Source organism: Paramormyrops kingsleyae, chromosome 21, assembly GCF_048594095.1.
Source record: "Paramormyrops kingsleyae isolate MSU_618 chromosome 21, PKINGS_0.4, whole genome shotgun sequence".
Lineage (NCBI taxonomy): Eukaryota > Metazoa > Chordata > Actinopteri > Osteoglossiformes > Mormyridae > Paramormyrops > Paramormyrops kingsleyae.
In genome coordinates, this window is record NC_132817.1 from 18,716,918 (window position 1) to 18,730,340 (window position 13,423).

At 50.3% G+C, this 13,423-nt stretch overlaps 1 protein-coding gene across 22 annotated transcripts in view; it reads right to left on the minus strand.

Annotated features, from left to right (window-relative positions):
* The window catches only part of LOC111858807 (discs large homolog 1-like protein), a 116,781-nt gene that overhangs the window by 47,971 nt on the left and 55,387 nt on the right, over positions 1-13,423 (minus strand). For 2 of the 22 annotated variants that reach the window (XM_023840922.2, XM_023840919.2), the window contains exon 1: positions 3,238-3,575. The exons of the other annotated variants lie outside the window; for them this stretch is intronic. In XM_023840922.2, coding sequence (XP_023696690.1) covers positions 3,238-3,486 — 249 coding nt within the window. In that variant the 5' untranslated portion in view covers positions 3,487-3,575. Of the gene's footprint in view, positions 1-3,237; positions 3,576-13,423 lie in introns of those variants that run through there. 22 annotated transcript variants of the gene reach the window in all.

The window sequence follows — 13,423 nt, forward strand, 5'->3', positions numbered from 1 at the left end:
ATCAGGGAGCAATTTAATTGTCAGGGGTCTCTGTTGGCCACTGCTGAAACAGACGCATCATATAGGGCATCGGTTCAGATCAGGAGTGGGCAATGTGCAGAAAGAGCAATTCCCTGTTGGGGAGCTAAACCGTAACAAGTACAGCAAGTAAACAGAGCAACAGAATATATAATGTTATACCCAAAGCCACGGCAGAATGCAGAGGATAAACCAAGGGCAAGTCACGGCTGAGAAATTCACCAGACGTTCTTAGGTACAGCTCTGCTCAAGTGGGTATAAAGACTGGTTAGACAAGAGTGGACCTATATTCAGGATTGTACCTTTCTTCTAATATTATAAGAGGACAAGAATCTTTGGACAGTATAATCGACTGTTAGAAGAGGACGCTGAGGATTCAATACATTTAAACTTATAGTTGTCATGTTGGCATTATTTCCAGCGATGATTCACTGAAGGCTCTTTTCCATGCACCGTCTCCGAATTCTCTGCTTATTCCTCAGGTTGAATTAAATACTGCACACATCGCATTAAAAGTCCATTATTCGTCCCCCCCAAAAAAAACCTGGCTGGACATTTGAACCCTTATTATGGCGCCTCAGAAGCACGGGCGTGCAGCGGTAAGCCAACACACTCCAGCCTCGAATGAGTCAGCTCTGATCATCACTGAATCCGATAGTTTGGGCACAGGCTACAATCTTCATCGTGGGTCCGAGCTCTCCGAAACCGCCTGAGCCGACGGGGCCATTAGCTGCTCTTATCAGCATAAATGAGTTATCCGCCTCAACAGACAACACGAGAAGGTTGCAGTGACACGGGTCTTCCATCTTCCAGTAATGCTTGCCCACTTTGCAGACAGATCTCACAGCCAATATATTTATATGCACACATTTTCGTACAGTTAATCGGAAACAATAACCGCTGAGGAGAAAGAGAGGAACTGCCAATAAACGTCCTGAGGCTCAACAGGACATGACAAAAGCATGAGGAAACCCTCTCGGTTTGCTTTTTAACAGACGATACTTCATAGCATTCCAAGCTGTGCATCGTCCGCAAAACACACACATCACATTCAGCACCGCACAGCTGTGGCGGCACTTAACCGGAAGTCATCGATGCGATATGAGGAAACACCCTGAAAATCTCACATTAAGGCACCAGAGGCGTTCCTCACAGCTTCCACAGCTCAAACCGGAAAGGACACGAGTCCCAAGGTAAGGCTTCTGATTCCGGACGTCAGCCTCATTAGTGGGGACCACCGAAGATCAAATTCCCTGGGTCCTCCGATTACAGCACCTCCGACTGTCACGTCTCGGACAGCTGCATCATTCAATGGACCTTCATTCAGTAAACACTTATCAGAGCAGTGGGGATGAACAACAGCCTCGAAAAATCCAATTGGACTAACCTGTTGTTACTTAAGGTGTTATTGACGTTTGGAAAGTTAATTGTTTCCACCACTAACGAACAAGGCTGTTCATTAAACTGAGCAACAAAACTGTGATTGCCAATAACACAGCACCAACACATAAATTCAGATTCAGGCCTCAGCTGCAGCAATCTACTAATGGTTAGCTTATTAGCTTTTAATATGCGTCAACTTTATGTGTGTTAAAACATAACCTATCCATGTTCTCAATCCTGGTTAAAGGAATGTGCAAAACGCAACACTTGCAAGCTACATTTATTGTCATTATGCTACACTTAAAAAAAAATAAAATAAAATTACGCTTAATGAACATTTACTTTATTGGGGTAGGAGAAACATAAAATACATGATTATACCTCTGAAGCACGATATTAATATCTGTGTGTGAAGTCGGCATGCAATCACATGGAATGTTGGCACCATAAATGGGGAATAGATTAGCTTCGCCCGTCTTCAAACTGCTGGAGACTGGACTTGAATTTTTAATTCAAAAATCATTTGTATTGTAAAAGCACAACTGGGTACGTGCGGCAAAAGGGCAATGGCCATAATGTGAGGCACAGACTGACCGAGTAAAGAACCCCCAAACAAAGTGGCTTTCTAGGGATTAAAATACAATATTTATCAACTCTGGACTTACAAATACTTCTGGGCGGGTTGGGGGTGAAGATGGCTGGCTGCCTGCTGTATTGACAGCCCACAGTGTCCGGCACTAAGGGTCTCGTTCGCTCATCTATCATCTTCCATCAATACGTAATGATACCTACTTGGCAGCATGCAGGGAAACCAGATCCCCCACCCCCACATATACAAACACCCCACTACAGAGACAGATCGAAGTGCAGCAGGACAATACCACTGACGGCCAACAAAGAGGGCATATACGTTTACAGCTCTCCGATTGCGGGGTCCTGCGATCCCCCCTCCACCGGCCAGGACTCTCCCGTAAGGCAGTGACGAGACACGGGACCTGGCCACCTCTCCCCATTAGTAAGGAACACCAGGACATACAAGACCTTCCTGCGACGGGGTCACTGTCTGTCTCCGTGGCCGTACTGGTCGCATGTCCCCACTCGTTCCCAGAACAGACGACCCAGTCAGTTCTCACGGTTCTTCATTACCTCCCTGGGACGAATCTGGGAAGCGTACTGGCTAATTACTATTGGACCTCTTAGTGGCTGAGGGGTAAGGCTCACCTATAGAAACACATTCAAGAACCGGAAATCTTAACTTCACGATCGCGTTGCCAACAGCTCACGCTAATCAACCGCTCGGTAAAAGTTACGTAACAAAATTACTGGACAGAACCGCGCCTTTCTTGACGTTTGCCCCGGTGGGAAGGGGGGTCATTTCGAACCCCACAAAGGCGACTGAGCCGCTGACGTCAAGTTCTAACCTGGCGCCTTCAGAACATCACACAAGCTTCATGGCGCAAACCCAAGGAATTTAAAACTGGACAATTTTCCAAAACAGAAAAAAAAGACAAGTCACTCAGAGATCTGCCATCACCCTAGACATCCAAAAAAAAAAAAAAAAAAAAAGCTCTCTCTGATAAAAGACAGGATATACGGAACATAGAACCTTTCAGGTAATGCTTCTCTCCTAGACTAGCAAGGCCAACAAATCCCTTAAAAGCACCAGGTGCCACCAACAACAACCACATAAATCGAATCGCCTTTACCTCCAAAAACCTACAAGCACAGGAATCCCCCACAAAGTGCCAGAGCTAAACTTGAGGCAGCTAGAGGGTGTGTGTGGCCCCACGCGCACGGCGGGTTGGTGCGGTGCGGGGCGGCCGCGGCAGGCTCTACCTGGCAGGCTCCTGCTGAGATGCAGTCGGCGAAGGCGCTGCGGCGGCTGAAGAAGGTCAGTAGCTGCTGCCAGCGGGAGGGCGGTTCCTCGGAGGAGCTCCGCTTGGCCCACTGCTTCAGCTTGGGCCCCGCCGAGCCGTGGCCGGAGCCCGGGACGGAGCCCAGTCCCGAGCCTTGGCCGGGGGCGGTCCCCGAGGCGACGCGGCTAGCCCGGGCGTACAGCGCATTGTTGCCGAAAATGTAGTTCATCCCGCGCCGCTCTTCCCTTGGGGACCGAGATGAAAATCACGCTGCCGCGGCTGCCGGGCGACCAGTCGGCAGGGAGGTGAAGCGGTGTGGGGGGGGGAGTAGAGGGGGTGTTGGGGGGGGTGCCTCTCTGTGTGCAGGGGGCGGTGGGGACAGGAACCGGCAGCGGCCGCGGGGGTTTCTGGATAAGGTTACACCATGCTCCCACAAATTTCACAACTCCAAGGGACCGACGCCAAAGTAAGCGGACGGCACTCGTCCAGTCTTCCTCCTTCAGAGAGGAGGCTTCACTGGCAAGACCCTCATTGCTGTGCAGCTCGAAGAAGAAAGGAAAGAGAGATGGATAGATAGATAGATAGATAGAGAGAGAGCGAGAGAGAGAGAGAGAGAGAGAGAGAGAGAGAGTGAGAGAGAAGTTCCGAGAGTGCTCTCTCCCCACCTTGTCTCTGCTACTTCCCTTCACCAGTCTGAGAAGCGCCAAGAAAACGCTTTGATGAAATAACTCTTCATGCGCAAGAGAATTAAAAAGGAAAAAAAAAAAAAATCAGCAGAGCTTCAGAGACGGAAAGTGTCTGCAAGGCAGGTTCCTGCAGTGGGCTGATGAGATCTCCAGGGCACGCTAATCACACGGGCGAGGAACACGAGGATGGCGCTCCTCCTTAAAAGCACAATCACCGCACAAGCGAAACACACGGTGGCATTAAGGAGCAAGGCAACCTAATCACACACACCGGTGCCTTTTCGTTTTTACCTGCACAAGCATCGTCCCCTGAAGCCTTCAAGACGAGTTACATTTTTATCCCGAGTCACCAGAACTCTACAGGCCATAAGAGACGGTCACAGTTTTTTCCCTCCTTTGCCAAAACAGTTGAGAGAAACATCCAAGTCAAGAGATAGCATCAAGTGACACTATTGACTAAATTACACAACTCTGACGCTCAGTCTTAGCCAAATGCCTCGCAAAAGCATTACTTAAAGAAAATACTTAAGAAAGAAAGGAGGGATTGCTTAGAGCATTCCCCATTTTACAGTGGAAGATGGAAATCCAGGCCAGCGAGCACATCCCAGGTAAAATATGGTCTCCTCTTGCCTGAGTGATTCTTGAAGCTCTGGTGTTGCTTTTTCAGACACTGCAGTATTTTCATCTCCCACACACAGCCAACCCAGAATCAAAAAAACAAAAAAAAAAACAAAAAAAAAAAAGCCTGTGCCATTTGGAGTTGGGAAGGAAAAAAAAAAAAAAACAAAAGCGAAATGAGAAAATATTCTGCACACGAGCCAAAGTAAGAAGTCTTAAGCGCGCTGTACAGCATCTGCGACGCCAGCAATCTGTAGAGTTAAAAGAGAGGACAGGAGCCCCCCCCCCCTTCCATCCCCATCCCCAATGAGAGCGACCCTTAGGTGTGCCACAGGTGTCAAATGAGTTAGCAGATATAGTCACAGCCTCAACCTCCACTCCCCCAGGGACTAAATCCATGGCAACTGCTCTCACATCAAATAACGCGAGCAGGAATCCCGAGCCACTGTCCTCCCTTCCTTTCTCTGAGCAGTCTAAATATACTCCGCAGCTCGCATAAAATAGAATCGACTGCCTGCGCAACATCATTGTTTATTGGAGCTAATATTCACACTGCCACCTGTAATAGAGGAACGACACTAATGAACTAAGACCCTTGAAACTCTGAGCTCAGCATTTTCAACTGCGCGCAGTAACTCCTAGCGGCAATCAGCAGAAGAGATAAATCAAAATACGGAATAGGGGTGATTTAAATAATTTAGAAGGCTATGGAGAATTAGGAATAATTCAAAACTGAAGTTTCTGATTTATTATTATTATTTTTTTTAATCAATAAGATGTCCCGAATGCTGTTAAATTAGCATCCCACAGATAAATACACTTCCGTCAAAAGCAAATTCTTTTGGTCTGTCCTTAAGGACAATTAACTGCATAAATCAGGCATGCAGTTTTTCTGCAACGAGTCCACAAGTTCTGCATTCCTGAGCTATTCGGGCACCCCGGTTCCATCGGCGAGGCTGCAAGAGCGTGTCACGTCGGCCCTTCGAGGCGGGATCGAAAACAGCAGCGCAAACGGTGGCTTTAAATCGACGGTGAAGCTACAGTCACACCTCGGCCAGCATTCGTTGAGAGCGTGCCGACTCGTCATGAAAGCTAAACCGGCACCGGCTGGGTGAAGGTACAGGCGTTTAGGTCTGTCCCCATTAAACCCGCTGGAGATGAGCAGATCAGTGGGACACAGAGGCCACGGCCCGTGACACATCTGCACCGAGCAGCAGGTGAAAGTCAGCCCAAGCCCTGAAAGGCTACGCACCCATAAAGGGGAATCTGATCCTGCCTCGGTGTGTCTGAATATGAAAACCCCACAAAGCAGCAATTGGAAATCAGAAACTCTTTTTCAATTAGAAATGAGGCTCGACGGGACGGCAGGGTCAGGCCGGTCACCTTGCTGATGGAAAACCTCGGAAGGCAGCCGCTAAGTCGTCACGGCGACGCGGTGAGTGGGAACAGAGGGTGTAACACCGGAGGAGAGACCTCAACCCAACATGGTCATCTTCCAGGAACTGGGGCCTGTGTTATGAGCCGAGTTTTGCCGACTAGCTAATTTACCTGTTGGATTTAAGGTACCCCAGTTTAAATGGACTTTATCTTCATTCTCTTACATTTAGCCCAGACTACCTTAAGACAAGTTAAGTTATCTAGCTACCCAACAAATCCCACTTCGTGATACAGGCCCCTTCCCCGGTGACGAAGGCAAGCATAATCACTACTGGCTCTGTCCCTTCAGCAGGCTCTCTGGCTTGCAGAGAAAGGTCTGGTTGTCTGTGACCCACACTAATGGAGATGGTGAAAATCCCAGGCTAGAGGGGCGACCCAGTATTTACTGGACCCCCTCCGCCACACCCCCCAAAACAGATCCCATTGCAGCTAATTGGCTCGGATGTCCATAAACTAGCAGGCTTTTATCGTCTGTGCCTGCCACTCAACTACAAAGGATATCACCACATCGCCACCCAGGATTTATCCACATCCAATAATGTGTTCTTAATGGACAGTGCCATTCCCGGGAGGGGGGCGGAGGGCGGGGGAGTCGTACGATTCACAATTCCCTTCATTTTGGAAGTGCTTTCAAAATGATCCCACATTATTCAATGGGAACTGACTGGACATTACGTAATCCACCTAACATGCTAAAAATAGCACAGCACATAATAGCACAGATAGAAATAAACAACTGACCAAAGGTACAAGCATGACAGACACATATCAGTTTACTGTTATTCCTTCCCCCCAGATCACTACCAGCCATAACCATGCAAAATGTGCAGTGCTGTTATATAACTCGTGAGCATTCTGACGGCAAAGGAGTTAACAGCTCATGAAAGACTCTCTATATATAGTTGTAATACTCAATTATAGAATAAGTGACTTTTTGTAGTATTTATTTTTATTTTGTTATATTACTCTTAAGATTCTGACAGTAATTCAAGCTTCCAAATAAAATCAGGTCAGGTTTACACCGGTAAAAAAATAATTCATTGGATTCTACAAAATCTGAGGCTTGCAAACATTCATATACAAATAAAAGCATTTACAAAGCTATACGTGTTGTGCGGCGTCTTTAAGCTACAGTGTCGGGTTTGACCATGCCGGTAACCACAGGGGAAATACAGGAACGGCATACGAGGGGCCCCTTTTCCCCTTATAGCTCTGGGTTATCGTTTTTCTGCAGAGGGGGCATCACGCGCTTAGCCTGAGCATACAAATAAAACAGGGGGACGTGAAGTCAGTTAGGGTGCATAAGAAAGCAGATACGTCTCACAAATCTGTCAATGGCGTTAAGAGGTAAGAGTTCGCAGACGTGAAGCGAACCACCATCCAGGAGTGATTACAGGGCAGTAAGGCAAACTGCCGGAGGCATTTTGTGTTGAACTGCTGTCTGGTGACTTATTTAAACATTTACTCATATTTACTGACGCTGAACAAACTTAATGCTTCAAATGTATTGTTCTTGGAGAGATTTTCGATTATTCCATCAGTAAAATGCCAGAAGTGAAAACATCATGCACACTATTAATATTGACTTACGTAACCCAATTCAACATATTTCTTAAGTATGAAACTGAAATTGATTGCAATTCTAGTTATTATACTGCATTCAATTACAAATACAACATCTTCAAGTACTCTACACAAGAACAGCCTAACCCCCCCCCCAGCATGAGTCCTCCCTTCAAAGAGATACACATGCCGACCTGACAGGGTTGAAGACTAACCTTCACCCCTCCAAAGTGTTCTCTTAGTGCGCTCTGTTGCACACTCCACTGTACTCTACGAATCTCAACTGCCGCAACTAAAGTGATCCCAGTCACCCCCCCCCCCCCCCCCGGGGCGGCCAGTCGACGGCAGAGGTTGCTGTAAAGCCACAAGGGAGAAACGACAACCAGGTCTGCATTTCCTGGGCCTCCTTACCACAGGCGGCTAATTCAAATGCAAATGAGGACGGATCGCTGCACTCTGCTCACTGTACGCAGATATTTACTTCACGGGAACCTTCAGACTCGAACATCCAGCAATGAGAAACGTTTGCAGGCTACATTTATTTGATAAGCAGTAGAATCTTTGGTGAAATTGCACACATCATATACAGTAATTCAGCATTTATCTGCAATGTTTACTAACAGCGTTTTCCACACTCCAGTCTGTTTTTAGCTAATCATCCTACTAGCCACTTCAATACGTATGATCGGGGACTGATAGAATTCATTAAAAAGAAGTTTTTCCCTTACAGCCTGCGAAGAGACCACTGCCATATTAATCTCATTCTTATTCAACAACACTGTGTAGACGAATCAAAGTTACTTCAATGTTTATAACTTAAGTGTCACTTAAATGGTTGTCTGCATATGTTAACTTACGTCCAGCCCTGCAAGCAGGTCTTGCAACTTTCAGGGAATATTTGGGGGTTGGTGGCAGGATTGACACTCCAGCCCCTGGAATAAACCTCACACTGGTCCATTCGGACTAGTGTGGTACTGAGGTATCACCTGCCACACGGCTGCTCTCAGGTTCTCACCCCTGAGGTGGTTCATCTTGTGTCATATTGACATATCGTCACGCAGTATCATTGCACGCCCCTCTCTTCCTTACCTCTGCATAGAAAATGTACTTTAAATGGAACTCGACGAATGCTAATCATAATATAGAGGTAATGTCTACACCCAAGAATTTATAGGTCACTAGCAAACACTGATATACCCGTAAGGCTTTGGTCAAATCGATGTTCTATACACAGAGTACAGTTTGGAACCTACAGACATAAAGGCAGACGTAGCTTCTGTCTACGACACGAAGTGCTCTGAAGGTTCACACACATCACAGCAAGCCACTGCTTCCCCCCTGAAATTCCCTTGGTCCTACCAGAGGATTGCAGCGGTTTAAAAGAGCGAGAGAGGGAGAGAGGAGAATGAATCATAACCAATGTAAACATATTGACATTGATGCTGCTGTGGCAGAGACTCGACGGCCGTCCCTGTGCATTATGGGACAGCGTCCTCTCCACGCCGAGGACGGGCATTTCGGCACTGGAGCAGTGGCACACGCAGTGCTGTGCTCCCTTGCAGAACCGGCCTTCTGCGTGTCTCTGACTATATATCATAGCTCTGCATTCACACCTTCAGGCTGACGGCTCTCCACTTGTAAATGTGAAAACAGATGAGCACTATTTTGAGTAGCTGAACTAACTGCCGTTAGCTGACTAAACCACCCCCTCCACACACACACGCACACACACACGCATGATCTCAAAGGCCAGCCGTCCCAAGGAGCTTTGCGGGAGCTGCAGACTCAGTCGGCCCCTCCCTCCCTATATTTCCTCACCCCCGCATCATCGCTCACACGTGTCATTACTTTGGGAGCAACAGTTAATCCCAGTTAACCCACCCTGGTGGCTCGTAACGTGCGTGACTATGACCCACGGGTGGGTGTCGCGGACTGAAAAGCACATACTGAATCACATCATCTGCGCAGCCTGCAAGCCCAACATGCACATAGCCAGCTGACCTTTCTGATCCCCGCAGCAAACAGTAAAGCTTATGGCTGAACAAAATAAAGAAGTAAATGAAAAACAGGCCGAATAAGCATGACGAATAATGTTTCCTGCACAACAAAGTGGCAGAGTGCGCCCCCTAGTGGCGGGAGTTGGGAGTCGCCACCTCAGACCGCAGTACTGAGAGGGTTCGACGAGCAGATCGTCACTGGGACGCATCACCTCTACCTGCCGCTACTGAGCTCACGCACAAATCCGAGGTGTAATGCGAGCTCCGGGGGACCGGCTACCGTCTAGCGCCTCGCGTTCCGGCACATTCCTCCTACATGCCCAATGGCTGCGGCCTAGTGGGAGCCCCAGCCGGCTCGTCGGTGATCCTGGCCCCCTCAGGTCTGTCCAGGGACGGCGGAGTAAAGCGAGGCTCTGTCAATCCAAGCCTATGCTCGGGGCAGGCGTGCCAGCACGACACACAAAAGCCCCCTTTCATCATCTGCTTCAAGAATCATTATAATAATAAGTAAGATATATGTATTTTTTTTTAAGCTTCACACCCACGATAGGCGGCTCAGCATGTGCAGGTGGCCTTATGCCGGGTGTTCAGACGCCTTTGAGTGCTGGAACCGTGACAGCGTAAAACGCAATGCAGAGCTCGGAGGGAAGGGGGGGGGGGGGGTACAGGGTACTCGGGCAGCTGGCCTGGGGGGCCCTCGGGCTCGCATGTTCCCAGGCCCCTCCCTCAAAGACAGACACCTCAAGGAGGTCAGGAAGATGAAGCCAATCCCCGAGAAACACCGGAGTTATTCACTTACCCATTGCTGTACATCGAAATTCAGCAGCTGGGAATCAAACCTGACAGCAACATTCATATGAAGCTCTTTTCCAAGTGAGACAAAACTGCACCAAAATGACGACTCAAGACCCAGTAACCACAAGCACCAGTAACCAGGCTTCCCATGTTTAGACTTGTGATGGGTCCATAACAGAAAGTATACTGAAATACTAATACATAATTTGAGGTTGAATATTTGTGTCAGTTAAAATATGGGCACCTTGAGGGTAGGACCCTACTGTACCCCTACAACCAGACCACGCTTAAGGCAGTATCTGGCGACCCTCAGACGCTCCACGTTTTTGCTCCCTGCCAGATAGTTCACATTTTACCAGAAGCTGGGAGGGAGCAAAAACGTGGAGCGTCTGAGGGTGATCCCTGAATACCAGGTTGAGAAATATCTCCAGAAAAGGATAGAGGCACCTTGGGACAGGGGGTTCCACAGGGGGTCTGATTGTACCCCTCTGAGTCACGCTCTAACCCGACCCCGTCCCCAAGACGAACCCGTACAGGACAAAGCCGCCATACTCACGGTGGCCCAGCAGCCTGTCAATGTCATCAGATGGGCACAGGACATCAGATGTGGCGCCGAACTACAGGCTGAAGATGACGCAGCGGAGAACGCGCGGCACCGGCATCCTCTGAGCAAAGTCAGAGGTCCACATCCATGTTCCGAGGCAGCGTACCCCCCCCCACCGGCGAGGACCTACCAGCAAGCGCAGGTGGAGCCTCTTGGTTCTCTGGAGGGTTCCGAGGAGGCTCCGGCCCACCTTCTTCGCGTACCACACGGAGGCCAGCATGCCGATCCGACAGTGCCTCCCCAGGAGCGCCGGTTCACGATGCCGGAGACAGATGGGCGCCCCCCCCTACGGCAGCGGGGCCCATAGAGGCCCGGAGCCAGGATCCCACCCACAGACCGGGGGCTGGCTGCGCTCTAAGCCCAAACTTTTCCCGTCTCCACGCCTCCTCAGAACAGCTTGTCTCGTGGCGTGGGGACTCCGCACTCGGGCGGCGGGTGAGCAACGCTGCCGCCGCTGCTGCTCCTCCCGCCTGCCTCCCTCCCTCCTTCGCTCGCTCACCTCCCTCTCCGCACAGCTGCCGCGGTTATTGGCGCGCTCCGAGCCCAGAGTCGCCGTCCTCCGTGCAGGTGCTGCCCACCAGAATCGAGGCGGTATGAGTCACCCCTGTGGCTCCACAAGTCCGACTGACCGGATTAAAAATTCGAATAAAAATTAAACAGTGAAGTAAAACGCAAGGAAAGGCAGCGCCGGGGCGGCACAGAGCCCGTCCCCTGCTAGCCGCGCCTCCGCCGGGCTGGAGTCAGGTACGCGCTCTGCACTACGACCAGCACGTTTGGGGACTGCGTGCTTTTGTGCCGGTGTTTAGTATTCATCCCCCGTGCCGCCGGGGGGCTGTGACAGGGAGGGAAGGGAGAGAGGGGCGAGGGGAGGCGGGAGAGGGGGCTGGCGGCACAGACGTGGCCCGGCTCTGCCCCCCATTCTCTATAGCTCCGTTTGATTTATCTGACATGACTCCCGCCTCCGCACCTCCCTCGCTCCATCTCCCCCCCACCCCCCCCCCCCCCCCCGTCAGGAAGACCACCACTCTTTACGAGACCCCGAATTCTACAATGCAGGAAAGCAGATACAGGTGCCGTTTCTCCAAACAACACGGATTCTATTCTGAGTCTGGACCACCGCCATGCTAAGGTGACTTTAAAGCCCAATCTGCCTTCCTCAGGAGAACAAGTGCACAGACACAGCCGTTAAAGGCCATTCCTGTCCTTGCCAGAGCAATTACAGCCTACTATACTATCCATCTACTAACTGCTTGCCCTGGTCAGGGTCACCTGAAGCCTATTCCAGTCTATCACAGGGCACAGGGCTGGGGTACACCCTGTACAGGATGCCAGTCTATCACAGGACACAGGGCACAGGGCTGGGGTACACCCTGTACAGGATGCCAGTCTATCACAGGACACAGGGCACGGGGCTGGGGTACACCCTGTACAGGATGCCAGTCTATCACAGGGCACGCGGCTGGGGTACACCCTGTACAGGATGCCAGTCTATCACAGGGCACAGGGCTGGGGTACACCCTGTACAGGATGCCAGTCTATCACAGGACACAGGGCACAGGGCTGGGGTACACCCTGTACAGGATGCCAGTCTATCACAGGACACAGGGCTGGGGTACACCCTGTACAGGATGCCAGTCTATCACAGGGCACGCGGCTGGGGTACACCCTGTACAGGATGCCAGTCTATCACAGGACACAGGGCTGGGGTACACCCTGGATGGGATGCCAGTCTATCACAGGGCACAGGGCTGGGGTACACCCTGTACAGGATGCCAGTCTATCACAGGGCACAGGGCTGGGGTACACCCTGGATGGGATGCCAGTCTATCACAGGGCACAGGGCTGGGGTACACCCTGTACAGGATGCCAGTCTATCACAGGGCACGCGGCTGGGGTACACCCTGTACAGGATGCCAGTCTATCACAGGGCACAGGGCTGGGGTACACCCTGGATGGGATGCCAGTCTATCACAGGGCACAGGGCTGGGGTACACCCTGGATGGGATGCCAGTCTATCACAGGGCACAGGGCTGGGGTACACCCTGGATGGGATGCCAGTCTATCACAGGGCACAGACATTCACTATGGGCAATTTATACACCAATTGTATAGGTGCTGATCTGTAGGTTGAGGGAATAAAAAAACAGAGCATGCAGAAAAAAGCCACGACAGAGAGAGAACACGAAACTCCACACACACAGAACGGAGGTGCGACCCAAACCCGCAGCCCTGAAGGTGTGAAACAGTCCCGCCCCACAGTATTATTGTCGTAAAAACTTCCTAGGTAGTTTGCCTGCACAGCAGTGAAGCTGTTTACTGTCACCGCTGAAGCGCGGCCCGCGGCTCATAAAGGCTTCGCGTCTCCTTAACACAGATCAGGCAACACTAGGTTCACGATCCTCTGATGGCGACGTCCGAAATGCGAGCGTGAGCAGTGACGCTGACATTAAGCAGGACACCCCCGCT